This window comes from Camelus dromedarius, chromosome 5 (genome assembly GCF_036321535.1).
Source record: "Camelus dromedarius isolate mCamDro1 chromosome 5, mCamDro1.pat, whole genome shotgun sequence".
Taxonomy (NCBI): Eukaryota; Metazoa; Chordata; class Mammalia; order Artiodactyla; family Camelidae; genus Camelus; species Camelus dromedarius.
In genome coordinates, this window is record NC_087440.1 from 52,398,180 (window position 1) to 52,424,298 (window position 26,119).

General features: G+C 40.5%; 1 protein-coding gene across 4 annotated transcripts in view; it reads left to right on the top strand.

The window, feature by feature from the left end:
- Positions 1 to 23,582, top strand: part of FRMD6 (FERM domain containing 6) — a 66,398-nt gene extending 42,816 nt beyond the window's left edge. For all 4 annotated transcript variants that reach the window (XM_031453721.2, XM_031453716.2, XM_031453723.2 and 1 more), the window contains 8 exons: positions 4,318 to 4,473; positions 7,679 to 7,744; positions 8,638 to 8,706; positions 11,120 to 11,294; positions 15,652 to 15,987; positions 16,730 to 16,861; positions 18,382 to 18,473; positions 20,598 to 23,582. In XM_031453721.2, the coding sequence (XP_031309581.1) occupies positions 4,318 to 4,473; positions 7,679 to 7,744; positions 8,638 to 8,706; positions 11,120 to 11,294; positions 15,652 to 15,987; positions 16,730 to 16,861; positions 18,382 to 18,473; positions 20,598 to 20,882 (1,311 nt within the window). In that variant the 3' untranslated portion in view covers positions 20,883 to 23,582. The remainder of the gene's footprint in view (positions 1 to 4,317; positions 4,474 to 7,678; positions 7,745 to 8,637; positions 8,707 to 11,119; positions 11,295 to 15,651; positions 15,988 to 16,729; positions 16,862 to 18,381; positions 18,474 to 20,597) is intronic.
- Positions 23,583 to 26,119: the final 2,537 nt, after the last annotated feature.

The window sequence follows — 26,119 nt, forward strand, 5'->3', positions numbered from 1 at the left end:
GATTGCTCTCCATCCTAAAGATGGTGAAACTTGAAATTTGCCAGCCTTCTTTTGGCATTTACATGGCCTTGACCTTCTCATTTACTCTTAATTCTAGCAGCATTTTTCCCCTTCAAAGGGAAAAAAAATTACTGTTTTTTTTTCATTTTTATTTTTTCTTTGGTTTTGTTTTTTTTAACTTTTTTTATTGAGTTATAGTCATTTTACAATGTTGTGCCAAATTCCAGTGTAGAGCACAATTTTTCAGTTATACATGAACATGCATATATTCATTGTCACATTTTTTTTTTGCTGTGAGCTACCACAAGATCTTGTATATATTTCCCTGTGCTATACAGTATAATCTTGTTTATCTATTCTGCATATGCCTGTCAGTATCGACAAAGTTTGAACTCCTAGTCTGTCCCTTCCCACTCCCCTCCCCTTTGGCAACCATGTTTGTATTCTATATCTATGAGTCTGTTTCTGTTTTGTATTTATGTTCTTTTTTTTTTTTTAGATTCCACATATGAGTGATCTCATATGGTATTTTTCTTTCTCTTTCTGGCTTACTTCACTTAGAATGACATTCTTCAGGGACATCCATGTTGCTGCAAATGGCATTATGTTGTCATTTTTATGGCTGAATAGTATTCCATTGTATAAATATACCACAGCTTCTTTACCCAGTCATCTGCTGATGGACATTTAGTCTGTTTCCATGTCTTGGCTATTGTAAATAGTGCTGCTATGAACATTGGGGTGCAGGTGTCATTTTGAAGTAGTGTTTCTTCTGGATATATGCCCAGGAGCAGGATTCCTGGGTCATATGGTAAGTCTATTCCTAGTCTTTTGAGGAATCTCCATACTGTTTTCTACAGTGGCTGCACCTGCATTCCCACCAACAATGTAGGAGGGTTCCCTTTTCTCCACAGTCTCTCCAGCATTTGTCATTTGTGGACTTTTGAATGATGGCCATTCATTTTGAATGGTGTGAGGTGATAACCTCATTGTAGTTTTGATTTGCATTTCTCTGATAATTAGTGATATTGAGCATTTTTTCATGTGCCTATTGAACATTTGTATTTCTTCCTTGAAGAATTGCTTGTTTAGGTCTTCTGCCTATTTTTAGATTGGGTTGTTTGTTTTTTTCTTATTAAGTCGTATGAGCTGCTTATGTATTCTGGAGAGCAAGCCTCTGTCCGTTTCATCATTTGCAAAAATTTTCTCCCATTCCGTAGGCTGTCATTTTGTTTTACTTATGGTTTCCTTTGCTGTGCAGAAGCTTGTAAGTTTAATTAGATCCCATTTGTTTATTCTTACTTTTATTTCTATTGCTTGAGTAGACTGCCCTAGGAGAACATTTTTGAGGTGTATGTCAGATAATGTTTTGCCTGTATTTTCTTCTAGGAGGTTTATTGTATCTTGTCTTATGTTTAAGTCTTGGATCCATTTTGAGTTTATTTTTGTGTATGGTGTAAGGGAGTGTTCTAGCTTCATTACTTTACATGCTGCTGTGCTGTTACTCTTTAAAAGGTGAGATAATTCACAGCTTTTCCTGTGTTGAAGAAACGAATATAAGTCAACTCCTTGTTCTGACTGTCATCTCCTTCACTCTCAAGAGAGGAGCCACCCCCTTAACTTCAGCAAGAAAACAGATTATTCGAGCACCAACAATCTCAGCTGTCCTCTCTCCACCCCACCCTGTTGATAGGACTTCCCATTCTTCCTCCAGGTCTCTGCTGAGATGTCTCTCTTCTGTATCTTTAGTCTCTGCTCAAATGAACTCTGCTTCAGTTGGAACAGACTTTGGTTCACACCTCCCCATCCTCAGGGCAGAGAGAGAGGGAGGGACATAAGAGCTACCGTTCTCACCTTCCGTCCTCAGTAAAACTTCTTGTAAAAGTGATGTATATTTGATTTTTTAGCTTCTTTACTCTGACATGTACTCCTCAACCCACACCCATCTGCCTTCTTTCCTCACCGCTCCCTCCACTCATGGTGCTGTCTCTAAGGTCACCAGTGACCTTAAAATTGCCTAATCCGGTGGATACGTCTCACTTCTTTTCCTGAATTTCTCTACTACATTTGACACTTAATCACTCACATCCCAGGAGATCTCATCCAAATTAGTGCTTTCTAACAACTACCTATGTGCTAGCACCTCCCAAATCCATTTCTCTGCCCTGTGCCTGTGAGGTGGCTGTTTACCCACAGGCACCTCAAACTAAAAATGTCCCAAATCAGGTTCATCTTCCCACCTCAGTTCTGTGCATTTCCAACCTCAGCTAGAGGCACTGCTGTCCACCTGATTACCCAGAAGAGTCACACAGGACCTTCCTCGTCACCCTTCTTTCTCCCTGCCACATCCAGTCAACCAGAACATCCTCTAACAGAAACACTCGGTTCCTCAACCCCCGGCTTAAGAAGTAAAGTTCCCTTGTGTTTTGGTTGCTGTTAACTTCCTAAATGCTTAGCGTTCTCTCCCTCTCGTTGCTCCTCATTTCTGGGTCCCAGTTCCCATCAGCACTCCTGTGGAGAGTTGCCCCTGCTTCAGTCTTCACTCCATGGCTTGCAGAGGGGTTGATTTTGCCTCTGATTTAACCTTCACCTGCGGAGTGAAGCCCAGGCTCCCAAGCATGACCTTGGAACTTCCCAGGATGTGGTCCCAGCTAGCCTTTCCAGCTTCCTTTCTGGTTGTCCCGCACCTTGAACGTTATGCTCTAGAAACATCTAGCAGTTCCTGCTTCTCTACACCTACTGAGGTGTTTCACACTTTGGGCCTTTCTTCCTGCAGCTCCTTCAGCTAGTGAAGCCACCTCCTGTTTTACCTGGCTTACTCTTGCTCGTCCTCTGAGACTCTGTTCAGGTGTGGTTCCCAGGGCAGACTGTCTGGGTGCCCAGTGCCCCTCCCCTGGGTTCTATCAGACCCTGAACATAAGTATTTTATTTTCAAGTGCTCTGTTGTCTCTTGCCCCCAGTAAACTAAATGTTTCTTAGCATATTCTAGGGGACAGGCATAAACTTAGACTTTTCTGTTTCTTCAGCATTTCACATCACGGTGCTCAATATAAATTTTTTTCACTGATTGACAGTGCTTCAGTTGTTGAAGAGAAACCACGAAATGTGTTAAGCTATTACATATCAATGACTGTTGGACCAAAATTAGCCTGCATTTACATTCCTAGTTATCATCTGGTGCTCACTGACTCTTGGTCATTTGAATCAGAGCTTCCCAATTAGTGTGTCATGGCATCTGGGCTGCTGAGATGCTAGCTTCTTTGACCCTTGCCATCACCAAAACCATCTACTTTATTGCCCTTACAAGTATTATTTTCTATGGGTTCTTTGACCTGAAAAAGGTTGATAAGCACTGATTTAAATGATCTCCATGTGAACGGAGTCTAGAAAGAAACATCTGTGACTTGAGTTCTCAGCAAAACTTGATTATTATCTAATACTTCATCATGTTTAATTCTCCTTTAAACATTCATGGGAAGAAACAAAGTATCAATGTCTGTAAAAACATTGCTAAAAAACTAAAAATTCTCTAATTTTAAAATTCTGATCCTTTTAAGCACTAAAATGCTTTTTGTTTACTTTGTATAGTTCTTTCCTTATTTTATGATCTTAATGAAATCATCTAAGACTTTTAACTTATCAACACCTTTCTTTTAGCCTGCAGCTACTGGATGCTATATTTCTTGATATCTAAAATCTTAGACTGCTTCCCGGTGAAAACTGACGTCACAGTGAATTGTAATGGATATTTGGGTGAAATTCTTTTCTCATAGTATTCAAACAGAGTGTTCGTATCAGCCTCTTATGCAAAAAACGGAAGTGTTTCTGAGAATTCCTCTCAGTCCGCTGCCTTCTTTGGATTAACATTTAGAACCTCCCACTCTGTGGCTGTAATTTTAGAAGAGTCAAGTAGGATCCAGAACCTGAAGACGTGCTGACAGTGGTTGTATTTCATGACACTAGTAATTTTGCAAGTATAAACAATGATGTGTACCAAATTTTGCAAGTTGATCTGTTTTTTTTGTTGTTGTTCATGATTTTAAAACCAAGAAAACATACTTTTCCCATTCCTTGTGGTTTTTCTTCTTAGATATGGAGTATTATAGCTAAATTGACTCTAACTTCTAGTATTAGCTGATTCAGCCTGGTAACCTAACACATGGTCCGAAAAAGAATAAGCGTGGGAATTTTCTAATGGAGATTAGCCAGTTTACATGGCCTATTTTTGGTTCTCGTCCTTTCATCATTTTGGTATAGAGGGTGGTACTTGCATCCCTCCAACAAATGTTGCATTGCACTCCTATTGTATTCCAACAGGTTGTTTCCAAGAGAGGGAAGGACTACATCCTGAAGCACATTCCAAACATGCACAAAGATCAGTTTGCACTGACAGCTTCCGAGGCTCATCTTAAATATATCAAAGAGGCCGTCCGGCTGGACGACGTCGCCGTTCATTACTACAGATTGTATAAGGTACAAAACTGCAGTAAGTCTGCAGCTATACCTTCTTGATCAGGAAAAGCTTTTATTTACTGTTGTCTTTTCTTTTTTCTTTTTTTTTTTTTAATGGGCTTTTAAAAGAGTTTCATTTGAACTGCTCTTTGTCACCATAGGTCAATCTTGGAGTCTCAGTGATGCTTCTCCTCAGGCCTAGGAGTGGGATGGAGTCTTCTTAATGGTTCTAATATTGAGATAACAAGTGGCTGTAAATTGTGCATCTGATTATGAAATAGTTATTTTCCTCCTTCCCAAATCTGCATTTCTGCCTTGGGGAGTAACAGTTGCAACTTGTTTGGTCAGTAAGTTTTAATACTCCTAGAAATGAAGCCATACCTGCATTATATCCATTAGTAATAAGAACATCATCGCAGCAACTAGCGTTTATTGAGTATTGTGTTTCTGGGGCAAGTTTACCCTTTTTAAAAAAATTCTCATGACTCTCTAGGATAGGAACTATAATGTTCATTTTACAGACCAGGATACGCACCAAAGATCACAACACTAGTAAGAGCCAGGGTTCTACTCGGGTCAACTTGATGAGAGGCTGTGTGCTTACACTGCTGAACTCCGTGCTTCCCAGACTCTCTCAAGTTTGTCACTGTCGTTGTCCTGTGTCCTTGTGTTTTGTGTTTTTGTGTCTAGCCTCATTTTTCTGTGCTGGATCAGAGGTCACATACCCAATAATAACTGGGGCCAGGTTCTTCAGGGTGGCACTTACAATACTGTTTATCATGTCCTGTCTTCTCCCCCCGCCCCCCACTCCTCTCCCTGTTTCACAAGTATCACTTCTGTGGCAAGAACTCTTGAATTCCCACTTAAGTACTCAAAAGTATACGTATTCTCAAACCAAATAGGATGAGGTGGTTCAGAATGGGCTATTGTACCTAACTTGCTGGGATTAAATCCTAGCTTCTCCTCTTATTCTGTAACCTTAGGCATGTGACTTTGCCTTTCTGTGCTTTAGTTTCCCCATAGATGAGTGGGGATGTTCCATTACCAGCCTCTGAGGTTTATTGAAGACTAGCGGAATTAATGGGTGAAAAGTGCTTAAAACAGTGCCCAGCACCTGTTAAGCAAGATGTTAAACTTGTTGCTGTGTTACCATTATCGTGGTTGTTAGTAGGTTTGTTATCTCTCCTACACCCTTTGTGATAAGATTAGCATAACTAGACCATTAGAGACTGGACTGTAGTTTGGCTATATTGCTGGGTAATTTTCCTGACTGGTTCAAAAAACTTAATAAGAGAGCAAAGGATGTTATTTCTTCTCTCTTCCATACCCAAGAGATGCATTGATAATGCCCTGTCATTTTTGAAAGGCATAGAGTTCAGTAAGATCTCTTCACCTAAATTCCTAGAAAACTGAGTTCTTTTTTCTTTTAAGAGAGTTCACTGTGACACCTCAATTTATATGAGAAAATGCAAATAAATGACTTTTTTACCATTAGTTTATATTTGGAAATGTATTAGAAGTATGAATGATACATTGGAATCAGGTATCAGTTAGAAACGTTGCATCCGTGCTCACCATTGCTGCGACCCGAGGCTACTGTAACTACACCCCTGGGCACCTGTTCAGTGGGAATGAGCCTGTATCTGTGGGTTGGGAAGATTCCACAAGATGATGAATCTGAAATAACCAGGTGGGGTGCTTGGCACAGTAGAGAATACTCAGTAAATGTTAGTTGCTTTTTATTTGCTAGAGAAGCTTGGTATTTTAAGGAATCTCATTAAGAATCCTTTAGTGAGGTAGGTATCTGCAGTTTATCTTTTGTGTAAAAATGAATCTTTCAAATTTGCTTCAAGTGTGTTACTTTTACATGGCATAGAGAATTACTCTCGAGTGCTTAAAACAAGGTGGTCAATAATAATGAACTGAGTGAGGTGGGCAAATAAATACATTGTTTCCTTATGGGCAGAATTTTCATTCTTTGAAGAAATCAAGTGGCAGCCATTAAAACTGCTTCCTTTAAGGCCTGCTTATAAAATGCCTGCTTATAAAATGGAGATAGGAAGACAGAAGACAGGAAACATAAGAAAATAAAACTTCTGTGCCTCTTTCCCAGTAATACAGCTCAGACACACACAACAGCATTTTTATGAGCACAGTCTTATTTCATGAAGTAATCAGAACAGCCTAGAAAGGGAAATTGGCCTAAATTCATAGTGATGGATTGGTTTCTTCTGTTAAACCTGTACTGTATGTACCTTTATTGATGTAAAGAATATTAGAAAACAGCCTGAATAGTGAAAATAGGCTATGTCTTCTCTTGACCATGCCAGGTGAGGATGTATTTTCTAAGAAATACTTCTTTCCATATTCATGCAAAGACTGGCACTAAGTGTAATAAAGATCTGCACATACTCATATATTATTTTTATTGAGAAATCTCATAATGAAAGTATTTTAGTTACTTAGCAATTTTATTTATTTTCTATTTTGAACTTTAACCTTATATCCACCTATTACAGATGAGCACTTAAAAGATGTGGCCAAGTTCAGAATGCATTCTTAATTGTACAGTTTTTTTCCTTATGTTCATTGTAGTATATTTTTTTAGTTTATGGTTTAGCTGGTAGAATGTATATCATATTGGCAAGTGATAATTGAACTTCTAAAACATAAGTATTTTTGTTCCAAACCAACTGAATATAATACTTTATTAGCTATCTTCATGAGAGAGCATTAACTGTTTAGGCTTGCCTCTAACTTCGGTTTCAGAGTTGGGAGGTTTACCCAATTTTAAACCATAACGTCTAGTACATCTCAGAATATAACTATGACATTATGCTCAAGATTCTAACATATGAGAAAAGATTAAGCATAAGATAGAAGGTTAAAAAAATGGTGTAAAAGCACAAAGTAGTCTTATTGGAATTCTCAATAATGCAAATATTTAACATATTGTCAGATATGAAAAGTGTATATAATATAGTGAGAACACTAATATTTTGAAATTTCAGAGATTAAAAAGTAGAAAATAACCATTATTGATTTAATATGTGCCCAGGATTTTCTTAAATCTTATAGAAAAAAGAGGGATACAGAAAGACAAGCAAAGTCATTTTAAGTCAAAAGCTTTCTAATCCTAAAATTTATCTTTCTATCTCTTTTCTTGGTGCTGAGTTGTTCATTATGGAAGAAAAATATACTTTTTCATACAATTTTATTCCTACAGGATAAAAGGGAAATTGAAGCTTCTCTGACCCTTGGTTTGACCATGCGGGGAATACAGATTTTTCAGGTTAGTTAATGAGAAGTAAGTGTCAAATGGCACCCACTCCGCCCTACTTTGACAGTGTGTCTGTCTGGTTCTGCAGTAGGTTCACTGGCCCACTTCCAACCATGGATTGGTCATTACTTTCTATTTGTCTAGCACAGACATGGATGATGTGGGACAGATGAAGTGGAGCAGTCAGGTCCTTGATGCTAATAAGTCCTCCAGAACAGGAAACAGCAAGCCAAAGATTGGCCCACATTCATCACTAACAGATCATTAATATCCAAATATTTTTCTTTGCATGTCATTGATTTCTAATAATCCTTTTTATCATCTGGCGCATCTATAACTGTGGAAAGAAAAAAGACTTTCTAATACAATGCCCAACCAGACATTCTAATTTCCGTTATACTTTTCCAGTAAAACTTGTTCCTTGAATATGTAGTAGCTGTCATTCTTTTGCGAGTGGGATGGTGTTACCCACAGTCATAAACAGGGAAGAGAGCATGCCTCTCTCTGTGAGACCTAGGAGAATATAAGGATGTCTTATCTTTGACATAGGCAAAATATCCAATTACGAAAGTCTGAGTGCCTTATCTCATCTCTTGAAGGCCTGAGTCTTCTGGACTTTTTTAATTTAAATTTAGGGCTAGGCCAAACGGGAAAAGATTGCCGTGCAAGGGCCAGTTAATGCAGTCACTCAGGAACCAAAAGCGACAGAATTGTCTCGCTTCTCTTTTAATTACTGTCTGCATGTCTCCAAAGAGAATTGGGGACCTCTTTCAGATTTTAATTACTATATTTTAGTTTTCTGGGAAAGAAGTTAGAGCTATTTTAGAATGTCTGTCAGTTTCCTCAGTAACTCTGCGTGCATTACTTACAAGAGTTGTAAGTAACTCTCATAATTCTTTCCACAGAATTTAGATGAAGAGAAACAGTTACTTTATGATTTCCCTTGGACCAATGTTGGAAAGTTGGTATTTGTGGTAAGTTTAAAATAACTTACTAAAATACTCAGTTGTTTGTTTTTGTGGGATTTTATTGTTTTGTTTTTTTAAATCAATATTATTTCAGGCACCAAAGTTGATGTTTTTTTCAAAATTGAAGATGAAGATAGTTAGCTTTCTTATGTTCTTATGCATGTGCTGTAATTATAATCCTTGCCACTTATCAGTAGTGACCCTAAAATCAAAGAGTCTTTTATTTAACAGAAGAAATGACTAATTTTAATTTGTATCTGGTCTCCACCACTCTACCCTAAGTTATTCTATTTGCAGAAGAAATGTGATGAGAAAAGTTTATGATGAATTCACCAAACAGAATTGTTTTGCAAAGCCTGTAACAAAGGAATTAGGAAACAGAAAGCTGTACTCAGAGGGTAAATTACTAGTAGCATGGGAGTTGTCCAGTTCTTTCAGAAGTTAACTTTTGATCAAAGAATAAAGAATGATATAAAAAGATGTTTCTATTGATGTCTATTTGAGACTCACTATTATAAAGAAAAGGCTGCAGTTCATAACAAGAAGAGTCTTAGATTATTGAGAATGATATACTTCCTTTTTTTGGAGCACATTCTTGATTTTTCCCAGCTATTTGTCTACTTTGGTAGCTGTATCCATTTTGGGGGAGTGTTCAAAGAATTACAGTTAATAGTATGTATATCAAGTGATCAGTAAAACCCATAATTTCAGTTTGTTCAGAAATTATGGGAAAAAATACACAAAGAAAGGAGGAAGGTAAGGATTAGGACACATGTGCTTCTCTGTTTCAGGAAGATGGCCTATATAAATAAAGGGCTCTGTTGCCAAAGAGCATCCACACTGCCCTGTGAGTCAAAAGACCTGTTTCTGTCTTGACATTACTTTAATTACTTGGGCACAGTTCAGTCTGATTTCACTTTACTCATACATTAAATGGTGCCTGACCTGCCTCCTCCTCACTCTCGTTCAAGCTATTTGTGAAAGGGTTGGAGCTATTTGAAAATGAGCTAATTATTATCTGACTTGCCCCGTTCATGTCCCCAGTTAAGTGGTGATAAAATGCATTTAATAGAAATTGACTTTTTTAAGGGTCTTGGACCCAGTGGTTCCTAAATCTGCTTGTGCATCAGCCTCATCTGAGGAACTTGTTTAAGATACAGATTTCTGGGCCTTATCCTCCTCCCCCAAGAGATTTATGATTCAGTCGGCCTGGGGTGGAGACCAGGAGTCTATTTCAGCAGACATCCCAGATGATTCTTCTTACAGCCTCGCCTAGCTGTGTGACCTTGGGCAAATTACTTAACCTCTCTGTGTCTTGGTCTCTTCTTTCCAAAATGGGGATAATTGACCATGCCCCCAGAGACTTGTAAGGATTAAATGAGTTAATACATGCTTAGTGCTCATTAAGTGTAAGTTATAACCATTCTAGCATTGAGAGCCCCTAGGGGTTCCTTTTACAATAGAAAACCCAGAGTGAAAAATTCCATCCCTGTCTGAATTACACAAACCCATATTGCTCTGTACTGACTGGAAGTGTGTAGTTAAAATACGCCTCCCTCTTTGCTTTGCCTCTCCTCTCTGGCTGAGACTATTCCCTTCTGTAGTGCTGCTGCCCTATTTGTTATCAGGAAAATTAAAGGAATTTGTCATATTCCATAACTGTAAGGAACTTTGCCGAATCCTCACCCTCAACTTAGCGCCTTAGGTCAGTGATCCCAGACCTAAGGAATGAGATTCCTTATACCTCTACTGATGGAGAGATACTTCTTCTACTTAACATCTCTTCTTCTTCCCACCTGTCTCCTCCTTCCAACCGGCCCTCTGGCTTCCAGTTCCCTCTTTTATCCAACTGGAGAGCTTTTTGTTTTTCCTAAACACTAAATAGGTATCCTGTATTGTTCACTGCCATAACTCCTTACTTATTTCCTTCCCACAATTTATCGTAAACAATTATTATTGTACATGCTTTTTACCATCCCTCCCACCAAAATATCACAACACTAGGGTAGGAACTTTGTCTTATGTGCTGTTATTTTCTCAGGGCCTTGCACAACATTTGGTATATTGTAAGTGTTGAACAAATATTTGAGTGCATTACCCTTCTAGAATGAGTCGTCTTGTTTGCTGAGTTAGGGTGTTGGGATTACATCTGAGGATGCTTTCCTGATGGGCCCTTCTCTTCTCCATTATGTAAATGGCTTGGCCAGCCAGTGAAACCAAAGATGGAACCAGCAGACCCTGGCTTGGCACTTCCCTGAGTTTTTGGTAACCCTTTGACATTTTTGAAAGGGAAAACAGTAATTTATCCCTCAGAGAATTTTGCTTGGAGCTTTACACACTTATTTCTGAATCTGTAGTTTTTCCTTACTAACTAGAAAATGAAGAGGACCTTGGCAAATCAGAGACTTTTCTTCCACAGGGTAAGAAATTTGAGATTTTGCCAGATGGCTTGCCCTCAGCCAGGAAGCTCATATACTACACGGGGTGCCCCATGCGCTCCAGACACCTCCTGCAACTCCTGAGCAACAGCCACCGCCTCTACATGAATCTGCAGCCTGTCCTGCGCCACATTCGGAAGCTGGAGGAAAACGAAGGTACTGCAGGGTCTCGGGCTGGGAAGCAAATGGTGCTTTTGCCATGAGGGGCCCCTTCCTCTACAGCTGCCAGGAACTGGGGCTTTAGTCTCCTGAGGAGTGGGACTTGGGGACTGGGCCTCTCCAGATTCCCAGCAGCATTCCTATTTACATCCCAACGCTGTCCTGTAAGACAGGGGAAGGCCTGAAGGCCCACCTCCCACAGCACCTGGTCCTAATGTCTGAGGTTATCCCTGTCATTTGGCAGCCTCTTGAGGACAGTCTCTTTAAATTTGTCCATACTTGCCTTGAAAATCCTTACAAAAAGCCACTGTAGGAAGGTGCAGGCCAAGGTTTATCTGCATATCAGCTTTTATCTGCATCTCAGAGCTTTGTTTATTCCCTGTTCCACCTTGTGCTGTTATCCACAGGCTATCTGGAATTCCTCCCAGTGTGATTATTCCTTAGGTTAGAGTGACCATAAAGGTGGGTCACAGAATGTCTCCAGCCTCTCATTGACTGCTGCAGGCCCCCACGTCTGGCTCAGCACGGATGACAAACAAAGGAGAGAGAAGTTTACAATTAAGGATTTTGTCAGATAGTCCTGTGGGAGTTTTGCTGAGACACAGAATAGAGCAGTGCATTTGGGGCTTCAGAAAAGGGGGGCATGATAAAGCAGAGGAAGACAGGGATGGGGGCTTCTAACAGCAGACTTCAATTTTACAGTATTAACCTAATGATTAGCCCTTTATCTTGAGTTTTAGTGCCCTTTGGATATTCCATTCAACACATTCCAACTTCTGACTCCCCAAAATGCTACTTTGCACATTTGGGGGGGGGGTTGTCTTCATTTTTTTGTTGTTGTTGCAAATTTACGTTGTAATTTTTGGTAATTCAAATAGATTTGATTTGGGATATTTGCATGCACATTAGGATGCAGATTCATATCTTAGGTCCTTGTCAGAAACAAATTTTGGCCTCTCAGACCTCACTTTTCCTATAGATACAAGACAAATACCTGTCCTCTCTTAACAAGTAAAAACCCTTATAGAAATTTGTGTCTGACTGAGTTCTCTCAAAAGCTGTCTCTCAATCTAAATGAGACCCAGTTTGGAGATGCCACTGTAACTTAAGCAGCTATTAGAACATGAATCATTTTCTGCTGTTTGCCACCAATGTGCGTCTGTCTTAGGAGAGAATTGGTCTGTCAAGTGTGTGGGCTTCCTCTGCTGACAGACTGCCAGTTCTCCTCAGGATGACTCATCAGGGTAACAAATGCATATATCTCTCTGACGCCGACGTGAATAGTAAGAATTCAAACAGGACAGAAGTGCCAAGGAATTTCGTGAGAATAGGTGACTTGGGCACAGAGCCCATCATCTGCCAAGTTGGCTTCATTTCTGAGTGGCCGACTTGGCACCTTGAGAAGTTCATTTATTCCAGAAGCTCTCTGCCAACAGCATTTTAGTAAATTCTTGTTTAGGTGACCTTAACGGGAGCCCTTTAGACCCTGAAGAATGAATGAAACTCCTCTATATGTTTTAAAGCAAAGTTAAAAAGAACGTTGAGTTCTTAAGAGGGGAGTGTCGTGCATTTAGGGGCGTGTGTGAGTAAGAGCATTGCAGGAATGACACAGGTGTACATGGATCATTTACGTGGATGTGTGTAGGTAGATTTGGGGTGGCTGGCCTTTTTCCTCCTTCCACATCCTTAGTTTCTTCTACTGAGAGGTCCCTCCACATCTAAAGAAAGCCTGAAACTAAGTTTCTCTGGGCTAACCTTGGCCTGAATCCAGTTATCTCACCCACACGTAAGGACTACATCACTTTAACAACAACAACAACAAAAAATTTTCTCAAAATTAGCCAAAAAAACAGCATGAAAAGAATCTTTATTTTTAATTAAGTTTCATTTAGAGTCACCTTGACTGAAATGTTTTTCACATTTTATAATAAAAAATGATTGCAAGAATCCTACAGGGTTAAGGAGAGATGGATAAAAAATGCTTTGTGTCATTAAAAAATTTCTTTAACCCAGCTTTGTTCAATAGCTGGGGCTTCTTCTTAGGTCATATGTCACGAGGTCACATTGATGCATTATATTCCAAAATAGCATGTGAAAAGCCTGGTAGTCTGGGCTTTCACAACAAAGGAAGTACAGCAGTGGTGCGCTGATGATCTACACCATTGACACCAGTGGTTACTAGGGGGTGAGAGGTTGCATTTTGCATTTCTTAGAATAAATTTCAGAATTATTTCATTGTTTCTCTTATTTTGTAACTGAGTGATGTGAAGCTTCTTAAATGTTTGCAGAGGATCTAAGTGATTAAGCACTCGGGTGGGGACAGAAGCGAGCACGTGGAACACCAAGGCTGCACTGCCCCGTGGATAGGATGTAATTCACACTAGGCTCCTATTAGGTAGAAAACAAGTTGGCAGAATCTTCTAGTGAGAATGCTTGTGAGTTTAGAATAACTATAATTGACTTCAAATCTATCAGGAATTTGGGGGTAAAAGGGCTATTTGTAAAGAGGTAGAAAAGCTTTTAAATCATTAGATTCACATTTCCCAGTTGTCTTAGATCTCCAACACTCTTTAAGACTTTTTTTTTTTTTTTTTTTACTTTTTCTCCTCACTTCCCATCCTTCCAAGGACCACGTGGCTTGTGTATGGACACTACGGTGAATAGAAAGTGTGAGGATTTTGCAGACCCCTTTAGCACTTCATCTTCATCTCAGCTCCTGTTGTCTTCAGAAAACAGGAATCATTAGAACCCAGTCTAGCCCTCAAATATTGGATGTAGTTGGATGCACTTTTGTTGCAGTGATGAGTGTTAGGCTCTGGTGTCTGATTCCAGCTTGCTTTTGTGTGGCTACGCACACTGTCCTTTGTATTTCGGCCTGATTCCTTAGAATTGACACGAGTAGGCTGGAGCTCAGAAACCTGCACACAACCTCCTCCAAGCACTTTTTCCATTTTGCATCCTGGAATGCGTGTCTTCTCTTTCTGCTGGTATTCCTTGCCTCTCTGGGGAAGCCTGTGGTGATGATCCTTCAGAGCTGGATTCAGACATTGAGAGTGCAAGTATTTTTACTTAACCAAGAGACAAGACAGTTAAATCCATTAGCAGGCCCTTGAAGCGGGGTGCGTATAGCTCTGTGCTAGAGTGCCTGCTCAGCATGTACAAGGTCCTGAGTTCAATCCCCAGTACCCATTAAAAATAAATACATAAATAAACCCAGTTACCTCCCCTCCCCCCAAAATAAATAAATTGTGAGTATATAAGCAAAGAACCCCTAAAAAAAGACCCTTGAGAACTTAATTAGTCCAATAGTTAGCAGTTCCTGAAATAGTATCAATTTAACATTCTGTAAACACAGTCTCAATTTTTAACATTTTTCTAGTGTGTTATTTCTCATCAGTATTAAAAATATAAGGCAACTAAACCATTTCTTTGTTTTAAATTTCTGACCTAAAGCACAAAAATGTGATTTTTGTGTCAGTTGTACAGTTGCAGCCCAACTGTAACCTCACGCCTTTATGTATTAGTTTAGCAGTTGAAAAAAAGGGTCTTTCCAACACTGTGTCATTGACTGCGGGTTAGAGCTGCACTGACACTGACATGTTAAATCAGAGAACAGTTATCAATCAGAGGCTACATGGGTATAAATCATCAAACCAGTAGTGATTACTATGTTTTCTTAATAAATGATAAAATCTAATTCAGCCTAAATGGAGAAAAGCAATCTTCATCCATGAAAATCTAAATTTTAGAGTGTTTTGGAAGAAATTCTCAGAAGAATAATTTATTTTAAATTGTATTCTACAGTTAGAGCTAACAACAGGCCAAATTGAACAGATGAACAAATAAAATGAATAACAATTAGCATAAGTATATTTATTAAACCATTTCTCTAGCAGTGCTTTTGAAATTATCTGTAGGGAAAGATTAGATTTTTTATACTGATACTTATGCAAAGTTCAGAATCACATTAGTGTGTGTCTTGGCAATGTCAGATTGCTCTGAAAGTATCTAAATGGTTATTCTCAACTCCTGAACTTATTCCACTGTGGACCAATAACAGTTTGCAGACAAGAAGTGGTCTGCCATCTTACACTTTGAGTAGCACTCTTCTGTAGTGTTTGAAGCTTTAAAAGTCTTTGAGTACTTTAAACCTCCCCCCACCCTGCTGAGATCGATTTTACTGGCTTTTATGCAGTCTTAAATTGAGCTCCTATCAGAATTATCAGCACTTTACAGTCACTCAATTCTGAGTGTGAAATTGTACTTGTTCTTGGTCTGAGGACTCCCCTAAGCTAACCGACTGTTCCTTCTGCCTTGGTTGAGTATAATGATGAGCCGTGTTCCTCACGTACAGAGAAGAAGCAATACCGGGAGTCCTACATCAGCGACAACCTAGACCTGGACATGGACCAGCTGGAGAAGCGGTCCCGGGCCAGCGGGAGCAGCGCGGGCAGCATGAAGCACAAGCGCCTGTCCCGTCACTCCACCGCCAGCCACAGCAGCTCCCACACCTCGGGCATCGAGGCCGACACCAAGCCCCGGGACGCAGGTCCGGAGGACGCATACTCTGGCAGCGCCATCCACCGCAAGCTGAAGACCTGCAGCTCCATGACCAGCCACGGCAGCTCCCACACCTCCGGTGTGGAGAGTGGTGGCAAGGACCGGCTGGAGGAGGATTCTCAGGACGATGGTAGCCTACCCCTAGGCCCGCTGAGCTAACAGCACTCACCCGTCATCACGGGGGCTCTGCTTTTTCTCTCTTAGCTTTTTTTCCAGTATTGGTTCAGGAGAATTGATGTAATAGGGAAGAAGGAAATACAGCATTTGGCTGGAGATAAAACAAGACCTACAGCCTATATCAGCCAAACTTAGTATTTGTGTGCACCTTTTTTATTGTTTTTCATCTCAAATAATTCTGTAGCATTCAGGTTTGGGGAAAAGATATATTGACTCCATTAAGGAAAATTGCAGAACATATGTGTGGTTACTATAGAATTCATGTGGCTCTCAAATCGAGTCACTAAACGCTTGGAGAGGACGCAGACGTGGGCAGTGGGGAGCTTCATGAGCTTCACTGCTCAGTCTGTCTGTGTCAGCGGTCTGCTTTGGCATTAGGCAGACGACCCATTAGTCTCAGTTTGCCCTTTGTCATCACAGCAATGCTAGGACAGCTTTTCTTTTTTTCCTTAAAGAATAATTGACAGTCAAATCATGGCGCTAGCAGACATGGAGATATCACAACCATATTATGAAAAACGAGAACAGGTAGCATCTAGTTGGGAATTATTCCTAGAGCTTCCTGTTGTAGTGTCTCATGAGCAAAGTTATTTTTAAATATAAAACATGACATAGCCTCCTTCAAGGTGTGGCTACGAATTTTGGTGGCCATTTCCCCATATGTCACTAAATGTCTTTTCTTTCTTCTTTGTCAGAAATAGAGATGTTGGTTGACGACCCCAGGGACCTGGAGCAGATGAACGAAGAATCTCTGGAAGTCAGCCCAGACATGTGCATCTACATCACGGAGGACATGCTCCTGTCGCGGAAGCTGAACGGACACTCCGGTGAGCTCCTGTGGGAAGGGTCTCTCCCTCGGAAGTGGGCTGTCCTGGACTGAGAAGCAGGTGCCCCGGGAAGTGGAAGGGGCAGGGCGGGGGCTCCAGATCAGAGACAGGACTGCGTCAGTGTCGCGAACTGCAGGATCCAGTGCCTTCCGTGGAAGAGAGGGAAAGTGGAGAGGGGAAGCACTCAGGATTGGAATTAGCATCTTCTACCTCATGTGTGATAGGGTTTTGCCTTTTTTTTTTTTTTTTGCTATTTTAAATGATAATCAGAGAATTATATAATACATCTGGAAGGGGCTTGGAGCCCCTTCAGGCTGAGCTCCTCCTTTCTATAGATGAGAAAATTCATAGTTTGGAGAGGATAAATGCTGTGTGGCTAGAAATGGAAGTCGGGTCTCCAGGTTTGTTTTGTTTTGTTTTCCCCCACTATATCATACAGGGTATAGGAGGAGTCTGGAGGAAAAAGTGTCCAAAAAGGTCGACATAAAAAGATTCTTAAATTTCGTATTTGATGAATTATTCTAGAAAATATGTATTCACCATAACCCTTTTATGGGGTTATATAATATTATATGATATATATTTCTAACAAATGAAAGATGTTATCTTAAAAAAACTAACAGCAGTATGGGTTTTATTTTTAAACCTTAGATTTGTAATTGCTTTTGTCATATGTCATGAGTTAGTCTCTGTTCTTTAGAGGAATACGCTTTAGGAACCAGCACTGTCAAAGTGACCTCGGTGTGTATTGTTCTGACGTTTAGAGCACTGTCTGAGTGGAAGACCCTGTGACGACTGGAGTGCCCTGTCTTTGCCCTGTCGAGGCGCACAGTCTCTGATCGTGAGCCTCTGCCGTGTGCCAGGGCAGGGAATCAGGGATGAATAAGTTAACACGCACAACCCCCGTCATCCTGGCAGTGCTCTGCAGGTGTACGAGGGACTTTCTACTGCAGAATTGCATTTGCTAATGGAGCAGAAACCATGGCCTTCAGAGGCTCGGCCAGAAGCAGACCTGCCCATGGTAGCAGAGAATCACTCTGACCAACAGGGACTCAGCAGGCTGGTTGCTGTAGTCATGCTTAGAGTTCTCAGACCAAACATTGCCCTTTCTTGTCCAATTACTTTATCATACACGTTTCAACATATATTTCTATACATGCATGTTATAGCTGCACAGAGAACAGGCTCTCACTCCCTGAGTGTGTGTGCACCCACAGTCTTTGTTTTTATTCCTGACTTCATCATAAACAGCTTAATTAAAAGTTTATTTTTAATAATTCAGTTTCTACACTCCATCCTCTAACCCCACATGTATCTCACTGCTCCCTGTTTACTGTAAGACAAGAAAGAGAATGTGTCCCACCCTGGTTGTCTGCCACTGAAGGGTCACAGTGAGGTTTTCCAGGAATGGGTGATACTTACTTGCCCTTTGGTTCTTGGCAGTAGTGTATGTTAGATATGCGGCAGGGAGTATGAATAATTTGAGATTTTCATTGGTTTTCCTCTGTGTTTTACTCTAGGGTTGATTGTGAAAGAAATCGGTTCTTCCACCTCCAGTTCCTCGGAAACGGTTGTCAAACTTCGTGGCCAGAGTACTGATTCTCTTCCACAGGTATGGAAGGGATTGAAGAATTTAAATCAAGAGGTGAAGTTATAGAGAATTTTAAATAGGAGCTTACAGTTATATTATAAACGAGCAAAAATTAAAAACCTTAACGAAATGATTCTTACTAGATACATAAATTCTAGTTTTAGTCTAAATTTGTGTCCATTTATTTGCTAGTTCCATTTATCTTGGAGGCTTTTTTTTTCTTTTTCAAGAATTCTCTTACACCTTCTCTGTTTGTTCTGTAAATAGTTGCTGAAGTTGAGTTGGTTTTTATTTGGATAAATAATGTACTTTGTTTCATACTTTATATAGATGGAAAGTCTCTGGTCTTCAGGCTTCAGGGTAACTGTGTGTGTGTGTGTGTGTGTGTGTGTGTCTGTCTGTCTGTCTGTCTGTTTGTTTTGATTGACCTTAACAGCTGGGAGAGTGGTTTTCTTGTTAGGTGTGTTATGGCAGGAATGTATGATTGTTCCATTCAGACTAAATTTTCAAACTGTGCTAAGGTAGAGCATTTGATAACCTGTGATCACTGGTTAGACTATTAAACTGTCAGAAGATATAGATAAATTAAAATACTCTGAAACTCGTGGTCGCAGTGTTTGGATATAATCTGCAACTGATGTTCATCTCTGTCTTCTGAGCACATGCTCTCTCTCCTGTGCCTCTTTCTTGGGCTCCCTCCATGTCTTTTTTTTTTTTTTCTTCTACATGTGTTCCTTTCTTTTCTTTCTTTTGCATTCTGACAGTCTTTGCCTCCCTCCTGTATTTTTCTCTCTCTCTTCCCCTTTTTCTCATTTGTCCTGTTTTCCTCTTCCATTTAAGTAGCCATAACGTGAAACGAATATAACATTCTATTAAATATTGGAAACTCCAGTGAGGAATCTTTACAGCACTACATGTGGCATGATGATCCAGGGTCATCCTGCCTGGGTTTGCATCCCTGCCCTGCCATTGTTGGCTCTTACTGTATATAAACATTTGTAGGACACAGCTGAGGGTCAGATTCCACACCTATGAAGTGGGGAGAGCATTGTGTGCCCACCTTGAGGATTTGTGGCGATGACCTAATGAATGCTGTGTGTGCAACTGTGGTGGTGCCTTGGAAGACAGCATCAGTACAAGAGGCCGTCATCTTCAGGGGTGCTCAGACATGACACCTCCTAGTGAAAAGTTGGACTCACTCTTTCCTCCCAGTACTTTTGCCTCCAGCAAAAGTGGTATCTTATTCTAACAAGGCTGGCTTTTGTGGAGTTCAGCAACAAAAATAGATTAGAGATGTACTGCCTCGTTTTCATAAATAACCCATCAAGTGTCTTCCATTCATGTCATTGTCGGAGCCGTTTTTCTAACCTACTTATATTTTCAGCCAGTACTGCCTCTTGAGGTAATGAGTTCTAGAAGTCCGCTACCTGCTGGGTGAAGTATTTGGCAGAATACGACCCTTGCAGTGTTGAGGAGCTGCCTCTTAATCCTGGGGCATGCCTCCCAACCTTTTCTGTACCAAGAACGCTTCGTATTATTTTTCTACCCAAGAATTCTGGCTTTTCAAAAAATAGTTCTTTAAACTGTGTTTCTTGAGTGATAATTGGTTTGTTATTCTTATTAATAAGAAACACTCCATTTTTTATTAAAATAATAACAGACCACAGTGTGAGAGTGTTGCTGTGCTGAATTGCCACGCCTTCATGGAAAAACAAAGAAACAGTATCTCTACCTGTGAAGTATCTCTACCTATTTTAGGGTGACTGCTTGACTCCTGAGCTGCTGGAGACAGTTGAATTCCTCTTGCAGTTACTTGTCTGTGCTTTGGGCTCTTCATCTGTAGAGAATGATAGCACCTGTCTCACAGGGCGGATGGGGAGATGAAATGAGTCGCTGGGGCCTAGCACATAATAAGGGCTCAGTAAATACTGGCTGCTGTTGCTCGTGGTGGTGGTGGTGGCGGCGGCATTTCCCCCCACAGGGCCTCAGGGCCCAGAAACCACAGGCTGGAAACCACTTTCTAACGTGCAAGGATTCCTTAACCTTTCATGATTTTGCAGCTTCTCTGTGTACAGGGCAATATCACTATACTTTCACTTTAGCCTGTACTCTTAAAAGTTGTTTCAACCTTCCCTCATCTTGCAGACTATATGTCGAAAACCAAAGACCTCCACCGATCGACACAGCTTGAGCCTCGACGACATCAGACTGTACCAGAAAGACTTCTTGCGCATTGCGGGCCTGTGTCAGGACACGGCTCAGAGTTACACCTTTGGGTGTGGCCATGAACTGGATGAGGAAGGCCTCTACTGCAGCAGCTGCCTGGCTCAGCAGTGTGTCAACATCCAAGATGCTTTTCCAGTCAAAAGAACCAGCAAGTACTTTTCCCTGGATCTCACCCACGATGAAGTTCCAGAGTTTGTTGTATAAAGTACGCCTCTGTGCAGCATGCGGACCGCCTGCTGCTTGCTAGAGGCTGTGAAAGCCGTGGGTTCTTTCTTTACTTATTACTTGTGCCATATTTTCTTTACCCCAAACTTAGCTCTTTCTTTATAATATCTGCGATGGAAATAAAAGCCCCGGGACAGTTGCACTTTAAGTATTACACAGGAGTAAAAGAACTGCAGAGAATGTACAGCAAGACAAGTGCCCAGACGTTCCCTGATCCTTTGGAAGGAAGTGTGCTTTACTGGTTACCAAGCCTTCACAATATTGAACTGTGGTGCATTTCTTCATTGTTTTGTTTTTTAGTTCAGTTACATGTAACATCATGTTTTTTAATCACATGAAAGGCATTGTTAGGTGTATTTGTTTGCTTGTAAATTTTTTTTTTTTTTTACCACTCCCCCCTGAAATGCTGGTGTTTTGAGGGAGGAGAGAGAGAAGAGGCTCTCTTCTTTTAACAGAGGGACCTTTGCCAGTGCGTAACCATCGCCACCTCACTGGGGCTGTCCCAAAGTGAACACGGATGAAGCGGTCAAAAGCATGTGGTTCTAGCTCGCCAAAGATGTGGCCAGCACAGAAGTGCAGCCCAGGGTCAAGAAGATGTGAATTAAGCAATAACCAAAAGTGTGATGCCTTGTGACTCCTTCATGCCTGGTCCGTGCCATGTCCTCCTCCTGCTCTTCCAGAAAGCTCTAGTCTGGACTCCGTGGAGTCCCTCATCCAGCAACGGATCAGTTGTGTTCCTGTCATCATGAATTTCCAAACCAGTATCTCTTAAAACTATGGAAACGTCTTAGAATATATTCGTGCTTGGTGGTTTTTGTTTTGTTTTATTTTTTTAAATCAAGAACAAATTATGGTAATCCCGGTTTCTGCTTAACCAAAATACCCTGACTATACGTGACATATATAAATACATGAGACTGCGTGTTTATATGTGTTTAAAGCTTACCAACTAACTTTTCATCTCGGCTTCCATGACTGTCTTGTATACATCGTCTTTCTTGTTTAACACAGAGGATATGTCATTGAATGAATGATACCTACAGACAATCAACTGATAGATAATAGAGTTAAGAACAACTGTTTTCTCATGTCTTTTGCCGTAGTTCTCAACTCTGGTTGCATAATAGAATTATCTGGGGAGCCTTAAAAAAAATGGCAATTGTAAGGATCCGACCTTAGATGAATTAAATCAGTCTCTCGTGGTAAGACCCAGGGGGAATTGCCTTTTCTTTTAAAGTTCTCCAGATGGAGCTAGTATGTATTGGGGTTGTAAACCACCGACCCAGAGGATGTCTTTTCATTAATTTTGAAGAAAATGTTAGTGTTTGAGAATGGGCCATTTTTAAGAGAGTTACAGCCACTGCTGTCAGGATAGATAGGGAAGCCCAGTCAGGGCTGAGCTCACTAACCTTTAGACGTCCAGTAACAGCGTGGCTCGTGCTTCAGGAAAGTACTTTAGCACAATGTCTTTCTAGGAGATGTTTTTAATGATTTCATATTTTACAACATTTGTTTAACATATTTTGATATACCATTTTTTCTACCTATCAGGTTTTATTAAAAAATACTATATTATTTTCTAAAGAAGCAGTCATATTTTTATACAAAGTTAAGTTTTCAGGTAACAGAGAAGTAGATTTAGGGTCCAGCAGAACCTGCAGTGTTCCCCGTGGGTGGGAGTCAGTGTTATAAACACAGGGAGAACGTGAGCAGGCTCCCCGTGCTGCCATCGCATGTCCATGTCCCCACGTGGGTGTGACGGGACAGCGTGTATACACAAGCCTAGTCAGATTGGTTTAACTTGACACTTTAAAAGGAAAAAAGTTCTATAGAATTCTATAGTTGTGAAATGATTTTGCTTTTATCCAGTGTTTTAAAAAGAACCAAAGTTTCAGATCTCAGAATGTATAAAACTGTCTCAATCTTTGTGTAAAAGATGTAAGTATGAAAGGATCATCTAATGACTGTTTTACTGATAAGTCATTAAATAATCCGCCATGTCTTATAGATGCTTAAGAGACAAATCCTGATGAAGTTTGTCTGCAAAGAGCACAGGCCGTAATGTGGTGCATTTCCTTAGCTCTTAGTGTTTCTTGTTTAAACATCAAGGAAAAAAGAACAACGTATTTAATTAAGTACATAGTGCTTTATACTTTGTTTTCTCTCTACTTCAAACAGAATCAGGCCTTTAGGATTTTGCCAGCATTGTTGGTGGTTTTGCACACCCTCTTTCTAATTGGATTTATGAAAAGTCTCATGGATTTTCAAAACTGAAACATGCTAAGGACATTTTTGCTTTTTTTTGACCCACTGTTTGCAACAGAATTATATATATGTATATGAAAATCCATTTTGAATATCGACGTTTTTGTATTTCGAAATTGTTTTAAAAAATAAAAAAAGGAAAAGAAAAGTATAAAGCTGTTATTTATTTCTGCACTTGTTAATATCCATTGCTAGTCAGTATACCAATTTGGTATATGTTGCCTCTACACATCTACATTTGTATTTGCAACAATGAACTTTATAACTGCATAAACTGTACATAATCCTTTCTGTGAAAGGATCATCATATCAAGATGATACCAAAAGTGTGTTAAAAAATGCATTATTTTGTAATTATTCTTATAGGAATTTCATGGTAAGATTAGCAGTCAATAAAGTTACTTTTTATTTGTCTTTGAAGTGCCTTTTTTATTATTAGACTTCTCAGTAAAGCAAGAAGTGTTAGAGTGAATGTTTTCTCTGTGTTCTTCTTTCCTATGGTAGAGCACATTAAAGGACAAGCTGTTAGAGTTCTGAGCAAAACAGCCCTTGTGGTGATGATGCTAATAGCTGACGCTGAGCCCTGCCCTGTGCCAGACCTGCTCTACATGGGTTAGAAGTTCATGTGTTAACTCACATAAGTCTCACGTTCCCATAAGGCAGGAACTAGTCTTCTCAAGTTAGAGATGCAGGGACCAAAGCTCCCAGAGGCTAAGTCTGAGGGTGTGGCAGTCAGCCACCATTCAGTCCCAAAGTGTGGGGCGGAAAGGACTCTCTACTTCTTAAAACAGAATAATAGTTTTCGTTTTTTTTTTTAATTAAAATAGCTATTTTAAATTTTGCACATTAAACAGTCATTATTGGAAAGTTGGTTCTAATTTCAGAAAAACAAGTGGTTGCATTTAAAAGTGTGCATTCACAGGACCGTCGGTGAGGGCGACAAGGCATGAAGCAGAGCCCAGAGCTCAGAGTCAATGTCAGGATCCTGAGAAGCCGGCTCCCCTCCTGAAAGAAAACTCAGTACCGTGTCTTTGCTCCAGCTGTTTTGGCTGTAAAGCAGGAATCATTCAAAGGACTGCTGGGGATTAAATAAGGTAATGGGTATAATATGCCCCTGACGACTAGGGTGGGAGAGGGGAGGGTTTTCAAATCTTCTAACATTGAACTTTTATAGGATTGAGTTCTTTGGGCATTTGGAAGCATACAATACAAAACAAAAGCTTTCTAGTGGGGGTGTTATTCATGAATTTTGCAGAGTATCTGGTAAATTGTGAGTTGGAGGCAAGGGGAGAAAATATCTGGTCCCATACTCTGTGTCTCTGATATTACATCACAACCCTTCAAGGTGTCATCACCCACCTTTTGCAGCTGAGAAAACAGTTCAATTTGCCTAAGATCCTGTAGCTAGTAAGTGACAGAGGGGAGTTTTCAACCTAAATTCGTCTCCAAAAGCTGCTTTTTTTCTACTACATACACCATGTTACCCACTGTTTTTAGAGAAAGCTCAGAATCTAATAGGAAAGACAGACTTGCAACTTTGATAGCATAATAAATGGAACTTTTTGTTTTCACACTTTTTTTGGCGCACCTGCTATCTGCTAGACACGCACAAGGATTCATCAGATGTTGCTTTGGCACAGGCAGTGAAGACCTGGGAGGTGGGGATGGGAGGTGGAAAGATCAGAGAAGGTTTTATTCCAAAGAGCCTTAAATGGGGACTTGTAGCAGAAGAGGGTGAGGTACATGCTGTCCAGGCAGGGGCTGAAAACCAGAGATGACAATGCTTATTCAGGGCCCTGCAAGGGACCCTTTGGCTTGAGTAATGACTCCCCAGCCTACTTGTGAGAGACTTTGGGGGCCCAGATGAAGACACTGAGAGTCTGGACAGCAAGGAGCCACAGAAGGGGATTATACGAGCAAAGAGCTGTGTTTGATGTTTGAGAGAAATAATGGAAACAGTGCAGATATTGGTGGGCAGGGAGCAGCAAGACTAGACAGACGATGAGGATTTGAACTAAAGATGTGGCAGCAGAGAGAAAAAGGGAAAGATTCAAAAGCTATATGGGAAGCAGAGTGATGGGATTGTCACACACACACACACACACACACACACACACACACACACACTCTTACACCCACGGTCATCCCCTCCAAAGCTAAAAACTGGAGAAGTAGGCAGTTTTGCCATACTTAGCAGTGTCCCTGGGAGGAATGAAGGGTTAATTATGGCTTTATATTATGAATTAAAATCTCTGCATGAATACCTTGAAAATTGGCACAGTGGCCTCAACCACTCTAGTCTGTAGCAGTGGTTCTCAGCCCTGGCTGCACATTAGAATGACCTGGAGAAAAATGCCTGGGGCCCAGCCTAGAGATTCTGATTTATCTGGACTTGGTTGGGCATGGTGCTGCTAAAAGTCCTGCCAGTGATGCTCCTATGCATCAGGATTGCAACCCAGTGGTCTATAGGTGAGCCCAAGCAATTTAGACCAATCAGTTATCTCCTCTTGAACTGGCATAATCCACATTTGGGATGGCTTGAGTCCCAAGAGTGTCCAGGTATATTGCATTTTGTGAGAGTGACATTGTTTCCTTTTTGCCAACCTGGCTGTCAAGAGGGTGAACCAATGTTCAAGCGAGGCACAGAACTCAGACTCAGAAAGTCTGAACACACCCATATTCTAGAGACTTGGGTGTTATATACATATGACTGTTCGGCTCAATATGAGGTGGGAGTTATGTGAGTGCCAGTAAAATATTTTGAAATCTCCTGTCATTGTTTTATTTGCCTTGTCATTTCTCTGATGCTTTATACAAGTTGATCCCACACAGAGGTGTAATGAAAATAGTAAACTAAATTCCACCCAACCCTTTAACTCTTAAGGTATGTATTTTGAGTTAATGGAGGAGCCTTAACTCTGAAAAGTCCTGCTAAGATGCTGTGAGCCATT